The sequence below is a fragment of the Petaurus breviceps genome, unplaced genomic scaffold (assembly GCF_028583685.1).
Source record: "Petaurus breviceps papuanus isolate PSGF00001 unplaced genomic scaffold, PetGlider_PUasm1.0 171, whole genome shotgun sequence".
In the NCBI taxonomy this organism is placed as follows: Eukaryota; Metazoa; Chordata; class Mammalia; order Diprotodontia; family Petauridae; genus Petaurus; species Petaurus breviceps.
In genome coordinates, this window is record NW_027185754.1 from 15397488 (window position 1) to 15407405 (window position 9918).

The 9918-nt window shown below is 39.5% G+C and overlaps 1 protein-coding gene across 14 annotated transcripts in view; it reads left to right on the forward strand.

Moving 5' to 3' along the window:
• ZNF536 (zinc finger protein 536) overlaps positions 1 to 9918 on the forward strand; it is a 615457-nt gene that overhangs the window by 384502 nt on the left and 221037 nt on the right. For all 14 annotated transcript variants that reach the window (XM_069082602.1, XM_069082593.1, XM_069082598.1 and 11 more), the window contains one exon: positions 5538 to 7112. In XM_069082602.1, coding sequence (XP_068938703.1) covers positions 5538 to 7112 — 1575 coding nt within the window. The remainder of the gene's footprint in view (positions 1 to 5537; positions 7113 to 9918) is intronic.

A 9918-nucleotide genomic window follows, 5' to 3' on the forward strand; every position in this document is an offset into this window, starting at 1 on the left:
TTACAGGATTATGTGATTTTTTGCCATTTTAGTCTCAAGATATTCTGATAGAAAAATGTTGAAGGTCCCTAATAGAAAATGACTTACCTCCTTCATAACCTTTCCTTTCATTCAAGGTGGAAAAATAAACAGCAAATCTACTAAGTAATAGTGCTGTTGTCTTTTCTTTAGTTTGCGACTCAAATATTTTCCCCCGTTATAAAATCTGCCCCACCTCAATAACTTCAAGAGGTATTGGAGATGATAAAAGGCCTGATCCTTCTGGGAAATTTAAGTCCTTACTAGAGATCTGAAAATTTGGGAAAGCTGGATATGTTCCACATCAACTTACATAGCAACACAAGCTAATTTATGACTTAAGTGGTCCATCGTTCAACTAGACAGTGATGCTGGCAGGGTGACCAAGGGTTACCTATTATGTTTGACTGGACTGAGAATTCTTCTCCAAATCTCTGACCCAGTCAGTCCTTGCTTGGGATTGGGGGTGTGTCAATTCCACTTAGTTTCCCTTTGGCAAGAAGTCTGATGGTGCCACTGAAGTTTAGGGCCTGCTTGGGCTGGCCTAATAAATCTGTCTTCAAGAGTACTTAAGCCAAATGGCATGCTCAGATGCTAATATATGTCTTTTTAAAATTATGAAATATCTGTTGGCTATAGGTGAATTCTATAGCTGTTTATGTGTGGTTAGAGGAAGAGCAGATTGGAGGCTTTCTTGCCCAAGACGTCAAAGGCCTACCAGTTTGTTGGTGAGGCCTTCTTGTAAGCTGCTACTTCAACCTCAACTTGGCTAATGCTATGAAAAAATGTGTCTGGAGACGGATTTTTTTTAAATACTTGTTCACTCGTTCACCAGGGAGGGAATTTGAGGAAGAAAATTTACTCATTTGGAGATTTAGCTAGGATATTTTTAGTAGAAAAGTAGCCCTTTGGGCATGTTAGGATTTGAGCTTTGCATTCCCTCAATCCTTGGATGGCCTAAAGTGGCCTATGCTTATGGATGGTACATATTTCATTAATTTTGGGGGTGTTATTTAGACTAAGAGTTCTTGATCTGGGCTCTGTAGACCTCTTTTGGGTACATGGATAGTTTTCAGTGGCTACATGAACATAAAAGGGAAAAATCATCCTTATTTCAATATAATTGGTTTCCTTCGTAATACTATGATTTTTGTTTTATGCATATAAAAATATTATTCTAGAAAGGGGTCTTTAGGTTCTGCCATATTGCCAGAGGGGGTCATTACACACACACATACACATACACACACACAAAGATTAAGAGCTGATGGCTCAGTATATAGCTATAATACAGGAAATTTCAGGGTAGGCCAATTAAAGCAGCAAAATATGTTACAAAACAGTGTTTAGGATATCTGAAAAAATATTTTTGTAAGAAGAAGAAGAAAAGTCAATAAGTTTGAAAACAAGTTCACAGCCCAAAATTAAGATAATCTTGTGTGAATTTGTATAGATCCATAGATCTATTGTTCCATTTTTGAAAGTCTTCCTGTGGTATAGGAACCCTGCCCAAGAAAGTTCAGTTATTGAAATCCCCAAAAGACTTTTGTAAGACAAACTAAAAGGTGGGGGGTGGGGGGAGACTTTGGATCAGACACATAGTTCTAGTTCCAGTTCTGCCATTAATTCACTGTGGCTCCTTGGACATGTCATAGGATCATAGGTCTAGAGTTGCAAAGGTCTTCAAAGGACATGTCATCCAACTACCTCATTTTCAAATAAGGAAAGTGAGATTGTGACTTGTCTAAGATAAAATAGGTTAACAGGTGTCTAAGAAGGGATTTGAACCCAGGTCCTCTGACGCCACAATCAGAGCTCTTTCTACTGTACCATGCTGGTTCAACTCTTTGGGCCTCCATTTTCTCCTGTGGAAAATTTGGAAGTTGGATTGGCAAGTGTCTAGGTTCCCACTAGCTCTGACAGACTGTGAATCCCTGATTTTTAAAGCCCAGTTCAAGTATCAATTCTTCCCTGAAGTCTTCCCAATCCCTTTACCCTTAATTGAAGCCATTTATGCACTTATCTCATCTCTTCCACTAGACCGCGAGCTTTACAAGGATATTTTGGGTTTTATTCCTCTTTGATGAGTCAGGGTATCTAGTCTAGAATTTTGAACTTTTTGCCTCAAATGCCCCTTTTGCAGTCTAGAGAAACCTAGGAACCCCTCCGCAGAATAATATGTAAAAATGCATAAAATAAAATTTATAGGATTACAAAGGAAACCAATTATATTGAAATAGTTGTCAAAATATATATTAAAAAAAATTTCGCAGATGCCAGAACAAGAACCCCTGAGTTAATATTCATAGATAGAAGGCACACATTAACATTTTATTGAATGGTGAATGGATCTTTCTATGAAGCATTCTCTCCATTATTTATGCTAAGAAACATTTTCTCCTGAGCTCTTTCTTTGTACCTGTCTATATACTCTTATATAGCTTGTATCTTAGATAGCTACAACTTCATATAGGTACTTATGAGACACCTAGGTAGCTAGATGGAGAAGTGCTAGATCTAGTTGTATGATCCTGGGCAAGTCACTTAACCTCTGTTTGCCTCAGTTTCTCAACTATAAAATGGAGATAACAATAGCATAACCAACCCACACACCCCCAGGGTTGTTATGAGGATCAAGTGAGATATTTGTAAAGCACTTAGCACAGTGTTTGGCACATAGTAGGTGCTATATAAATGCCATGATATTATTATTATTATTATTAATTATTATATCTACTGTTGTTCTCCTTTCAGTCTCCCTTATGGAATGTTACCTCAAGCTGAAGAGATAAATGTTTACCCCTGGTAAAAGCCCAGATCAAAAAAAAAAAAGTAGTCCAATTTTTAGTACCAAAATCTTTCCTAGATACTGTGAAGCATTTCTTAAATTCATTTCCTAATCTATCCTTCTTTAGAATGTAAACTTCTTTAGAAGGGGGAATCATTGCATTTTTTGCCTTTATTTCCCCAGTGCCTAAGTGCTTAACACATAGTAGGTGCTTAACAAATACTTGCTAATTGATTGATTTTCAAACTCAGCAGTCTCCTCTGGGTCAATCAATACTCCCTGCCTTTATTCACTGTCATTAGTTAGAGTCTCACATGCCATTCACTTTGTATTTATAGATCAGGAATTGTTTGAATTTCTGGTGCCCCAAGTATAATTTTCAAAGGATATCCTGCAAGCCCAATCTTCTCAAATATTCTCTGGCTATGCAAACTGTACCTTTCTCTGCTCCCTGAAGGGTAGTATTACAAGAAAAGTGTTTTATAATCCTGAAAGTACTATATAAAAGTGAGTTTTGCTGTTGTTATCTGAGGGCGCTTGGACAGTTATCTGGGACTACTTATGCAGAACTTGGTCCTCTGGCTGGGAGATATCAAGGTAGGTTTCCTGTTTTTTTCTGATGGGACTGAGTCAATTCTGGCATCAGGCACTCCAGAGGTTAGTCATTAATCTGAGCTTTTTCGATCTCAGGCCCCTAATTTGAGTTTCAGTCGACATGGATTATCTTAACATGTCCATGACAGTGTTGGTGATGTCCTCTGGTTTCTGAAGTGTCTGGGTTCAACCCTGGATCACACCAGTCTGCAGTGATAAAATAGCGCAAGGCCTTTGATGCAGATAATGCAAGTGTGGGTAGCACAACCTTGTCCCATGAGCAGCTAGAGCTCCAGGGTCCTGACTGTTCAGAGACTGATCTACTGGAAGAGAGGAGATTGGACATGGAACTATTAGGAGATTGGAGAGATAACGATTTACCATTAAAGGAAGGAATAGACAATCTCAGAGCTCTTGGTCATGCTTTAGCTATGGGAAGACTAGCTTTCCATCTGAGAGTGATGAGGATACAGTTGGTCAGTGGTCACAGATGACCCTGGAAACCCATTTCTCCAAAGGAGAAATGTCTGTGTCTGAGGAGCTGGCATCACTGAGACCCTGAAATACATACCTAGTTACCTAGCTCTTAGAGAGGCTCTTGGAAGCTGTGAATAGCCTTCTTAAGGTAAAAGCTTCCAGTCCAAAGGAAGGGGTGGAGACTTTTCCTAAGAACATGGTACCCCAGGCTCTCTCATTTAAAATGCCCTGGAGTCTCTCCAAGTGACTTACCAATTAACACCTGGGTACCTCGTGAAGTTTGTAAGTCCTTGGTTCAATTTTCTTTCCATTTGTCTGAGACTTAGAAGCAATAAATGTTTTCAGGACCTACCATTCACAGATGATTTGCTGTTGCCTTTTAGATCAGCCAGAGAAAAAGAACAGAGGAAAGAAAACAGTTTCTTGCCACATTGAGCTTCCTCACAGAAATAATTGCTAATATTGACAGGGCACCATTATAAATAAGCTCAAGGCACTGTCATAGCCCTGTCTCTTTCTGGGAGTATCTCGGCACTGGAGCCTAGGAAAGACCCTGGCTTGCTAACAAGTTCTCTACATATATTTAAATGCACATGTAGTTAGGCATCTCTCCTTTCTTGTTACACTGCACGGGCAGGTATCGGTTTACATATATCTTCCATAGAGAAAGAACAATAGAGGTTGGGGGGATGCTGAATTTAAATAAATATTTAATTCATGAAAATTATCTTATATGTTTTAAAATGCTATTTAAGGCTATTTTTATTCTCTAGAAAGCGCTTATTATAGGTAAATTACACGTTTTACTACCCGAGCGTTAGCTTTGCCATTAGTACAAATTTAAGGCACTGCAAAGGCCAGTAGATAATGTTAATTTCAAATACAGAAACTAAATATATTTTGCACCTTTTTATTACTCATTTTCTTTTACATTTTATCGACTACTTTTTATCTTAACTATATGTCTTTACATGCTGCAATCATAATGCACTGTAATGGTATTAATATTTTATAGAATCTGTATTTATAGTTCTTTATTTAGAAACAATGCAGTCGGTCTGCAGATCTTTGAATCCTTCTGGAATGGTGCCCTCCAAATAATGATAAATTACTTGTGCAGTATGCCATTTGCTAATTATATCCATGATTTACTGCAGAGCAAGACTTAAATCATTCATTTCAGTCTTGCGTAACAGTGCCATAAAATTTTTAGGTTTAAAAATGGTTTCCATGTGTATAATTTAAACAAATTTCAGAGCTATTGTATACACAAAATATTGCAACCATCCATTTGTTACATACTTTGTCTTTTTAAACTTCTACTTTTAATGATCACTGTGGTTGAAATTATTATGCTTAATTTTCATAATCATAGCTTTTAAATCTACAGCAGTTTTCACATGTTAGATAAAGAAAAAGATAGCTAATTGTGTGTAGATAGTATGTCATTCCTGAATAGTCCCAACTGGTACAAAATCATTAAAAAAGCTTAAGACTATGAATTATTCTTCTATTAAAAAACAGTTGTTCTATAACTAATTATTACTTTGAGCTGCTTTGTTTCAAAGAACAAATGTTGATCCTTCCATCCCTGCTCCACACACCAAAATGCAATAAACCTATATGTTCTCTCTTTTATCTCTTGTACTCTAATCTGCAGGTGAGAAACCCTACAAATGTCCCCATTGTGATTATGCTGGTACTCAGTCTGCATCCTTAAAGTACCATTTAGAACGACACCATCGGGAACGACAAAATGGTGCTGGGCCACTCTCTGGACAGCCTCCAAGCCAGGATCATAAGGATGAGACCTCAAGCAAAGCATCTCTGTTTATCAGGCCAGACATTCTGAGGGGAGCCTTTAAGGGTCTCCCAGGGATTGATTTCAGAGGTGGCACTGTCTCTCAGCAATGGACATCAGGAATGCTTTCATCTGGGGACCATTCAGGGCAGGCTGTAGGCATGACTTCTGAGACTTCTCCGGAGACTCTGAAGGGCTCTGACCTCCCTTCCAAAGGTACACATTTTTCTGAAATTGGACGAGCCTATCAGAGCATCGTAGGCAATGGGGTCAACTTCCAAGGCTCTTTGCAAGCCTTCATGGATAGCTTTGTCTTGAGTTCTTTGAAGAAAGAGAAGGAAGTGAAGGAGAAGGCCCTATCAGATCCACTTTCCATGAAAGTTCATGGACCAGATGGTGGTGAGGAAAAAAATAGTGGAAAATCCTCCCAGAGGAAATCAGAGAAATCTCAATATGAACCCCTGGATTTGTCTGTAAGGCCAGATGCAGCTTCTCTCCCAGGTTCTTCCGTGACTGTTCAAGACAACATTGCATGGCATGGCTGCTTGTTTTGTTCTTTTACTACTTCATCAATGGAATTGATGGCCCTTCATCTCCAGGCCAATCACTTGGGCAAAACTAGACGTAAAGACAGTGCTTTGGTAGCTACAGGAAATGGCAAGGACCAAGCCAGGGAAGTGAGCAAAACTGGCTTGCTCCCTTCTACAGTACAATCTAGCAAAGAGGTAGGAATCTCCAATGTGATTACCCACCTTGACTCTACTTCTGAGAAGATGACCCAAGGTCATGGCAAAGAGCCTTTGGGAGAACAAAAGAACTCTGCCTGGTCTGGTCATATGGACCCGCCATTTTGCAACTTTACTTCAGACTTCTACAAACAATTTGGGGTTTACCCAGGAGTCATGGGCTCAGGATCCTCCTGTGCTAACAATGAGCCCGAAGGCAAAGTGCAGCCTGACGATGACTCAACGATCCTGCTCCCTGAGTCTGTGAACAAAAATGCTACTGACGACCTGTCTGATATTGCCTCATCTGAAGACATGGAATCTTCCAAGGAGGAAAACAATGAAGAGGAGGATATTGAGACAGAACCCGAAATAATGAGCAAACCATTGTCTGTCCTTAACAAGGATAACAGCAATGATGGAGGAGACAACCTCCCCAATACCATTGCCTCCCAGCCGGCCCAAGGACTTGTCTCATCTTTGCCCCAAACGTCCGAGAAGCAGTGGCATGGCCCAAATCTTCTTCCATCCCATGACACCTCCACAGGGGTGATGAAAGCAGAACAGATCCCAGGGCCCCAGGTCCTGGAGAAGCAGATGAACATGTTGTCAGTCCTAAGAGCCTATAGCTCTGAAGGCTTAGCAGCCTTTAATGGACTTTCGAGTAGCACAGCAAGTAGTGGATGTGTCAAGAGACCAGACTTGTGTGGTAAGTTTTAGAATCCTCTTTCTTGAGTTCCTTTCTCAAAAGATTAGTGCCAAATGGTGCATTAAAAAGATAAATAGGGCAAAATGTCCATTAGAAAATTTGGAATTAAACATAGGTAACGCTGTATGTGCAATTTAGACAATCATACAATGAATCCATTTTTAAAGAGACATTTTTGAAATCATACTATTTGTGTCATCCAAGTCTAGAGAACCTGTGTGAGGGACATGAAGAAGGGGACCCACAGTATTGACTGCACATGTTTTTAATCCATATTTTGGAGGGGAAAACAGTTTATGTAATAAAAAAAAGACATGGTAACTTGAAAACTTTTCAGTATTTTCAACTTCTCTGTCAGACTCCTAAAAGAAATCCTTAATGCTTTGCTAAGCCAACCTTGCTTTCTTAAACTTTTCTTCATGTTGATGTAGAAGATACTCAAATCACCTAACACTAACCAAAATCCAGACCAAGTGACTGCCTGGGCCCCTCTCTAATTAGGGAGTTAGGATTTAAGGCTTTTGTGATTCAGTTTGAAGAAAGCAGAAGGCAGTGGTCTTTAATTATCCGGGGCTTAGATTATTGTCTGTTGGCAGTTCTAACAGGGGCTATATGGCGGTGAATTGCCTGATTAGGAGTGTTCCTAAAGGTAACTTAAAGGCTGTGATCCTATTTATCCCTGATTATTACTACATAATCTAGCCTTTAAACTGGCATTGCATATTACACTTACACTTCCTCATAAAGCATACTTGCCCCATGGTAGGTTTTTTTCCCCCTTTGTTTTGTTTTTAAACAAAGTTGGAGCCATCTGGATGGATATAAAATTGGGAGAAAAAAAAAGGGGTGGGAGAAACAGGCTTCCCTGAAAGCATAGGTATCCTCAATTCTGAATAGTTTTGTGAAAAAACACTTTTCAGACCTTATTTAGTCCCTTTGCAACTACTTGTCCACTCCAAGAAAGTAAACTAATGGAGAAAAAGAGAGGATGGTAAGCGTTGTGGTGTCTACAATCCGGCAATGGATTTTAACTGCTTTTTTTTTTTCCTGATTAAAAAAAAAATAAAATAAAAGGGAATCTCTCCATCAGAGAGAACTGCTGGCCACAGGAGGCTGCTTCCTATCATCAAGTAACAAGCTACAGGAAGCAGTAGTCTGGCTGCATAAATTGAATTGATGTATCTCTCCTTTCCCACCCCTTCCCTAATTCACTGAGAACAGAATCAGGCAGTCAGAAACATTTTTTTTTTTGAATTGTCAAAAATCACTAAATGGATTTCTGACAGCTCAAAAAAATATTGACAGTTCCTTATGCCACATGATTCACAAAGCCCCATTAGCCATGCCCCTGATCTATTTTTAACCAAATATAATTCATTACTTTTGAAGTTGTTAAAAAAAATATATTTTAAAGGGGGGGGGGAAGGAAAGGAGTTAAATGGCGCTTCTCAAAAAGAAAAGGAAAAATTGGACTGACTTTTAAGTGTTTTTTTTTTTTAAGTTTGGGATTGGGGCTTTTTTTTTTTTAAGTCTATTTTCAGTTCTTTTAACTACCTACATAGGACCATAGTTACTGCCAGGAATCCATGCATCAGAAAAGATCAAAAACTGGCATGTTAGTAAGCTCATTATTATTGAAATGAGCTCATATTACCCCTATTAATTTTTCCATCTTCCTATCAATGCAGCAGGAAGACTGCCTGCCTTTGATGAAGCCCGCCCAATGGTATCCTATTTAACTGGAGGCATGGGGGGCTGGGGAGCACAGCTCAACAACATTAGAGAGTCTGTTCCATTTTGTAAGCTATTTCCACCGAAGCTGCAATGCGAGTCCTCCCCACTCCCCTCCCAAAATAGCAGCTCACGACTCCCAGCTGACATTTCCATTGGTATGTACAAAAACAGTTCTTAATCAAGCCTTCAGCCATTGTGGTACAGCAGCCATGATGTGTGCCTACCCCTCTCGACCAAGAAGAGATTGATAATGCTAAACTTGCAAACTTTATGGGAATACCTCGCTCTTATTCCATTTCCCCCCCATTATGGACACCATGCCCATCTTTTCCTGCCCATGTTCAGGGTTCACCTCAGAGTCATCTCTCTCTATCTCTACTGGATGAGTTGTCTAGCCTGGGGACTCCCCACCCCATTAGCTTGTCTTCCTCTCCTTACACTGTTACTCCCTTATTGGTCCTCCAGACTGTCTTACAAAAGTCCAGAGGGGAAAAATGCAATTGTCTCCATCACTGTTCATTAACAAGTTGTAAGTACAGGACATCAATGAGTACTTGGGAGGAAGAGGTAAAAACATAACAAAACCAAAATAAACATACAAAAAAAGCAGCCTATTTACTCAAACTCTCTAGTTTGCTTTTCTGACATGACATTGCAGGGAACACATTTGATAGTTTCAAGAAGCCAAACACACATGCACACACTGCTCCTCAACATTCTAAATGCAATTAACATGAACACTGTAATTAAATGTCCTTGGGTGACCATTTCCCTCTACCTCTCTGTCCTGACCCTAGCTAGATAGGTATTGCCAATTTAGGTCTGTCTAAATCCAACTTCATTCAAATCACAGGTGAAAGTCTAAAATGGTGTCTATTGTACTCTAATTAGAATGGGGAATCGAAGCTGTGATTGAAATGATTCAAGCGAAAGCTGAAACTCAGAGAAAAAGAGAGTAAAGATGGCTTTCAGGCCCTAAAATCCCCCCATCAGTTTGCACACGTGGAATCATGTTTGTAGAAGTGAGGTTAGCTGTTGTTGTGTTGTGTTGTGTTGTTTGTTTTCCTAAAAG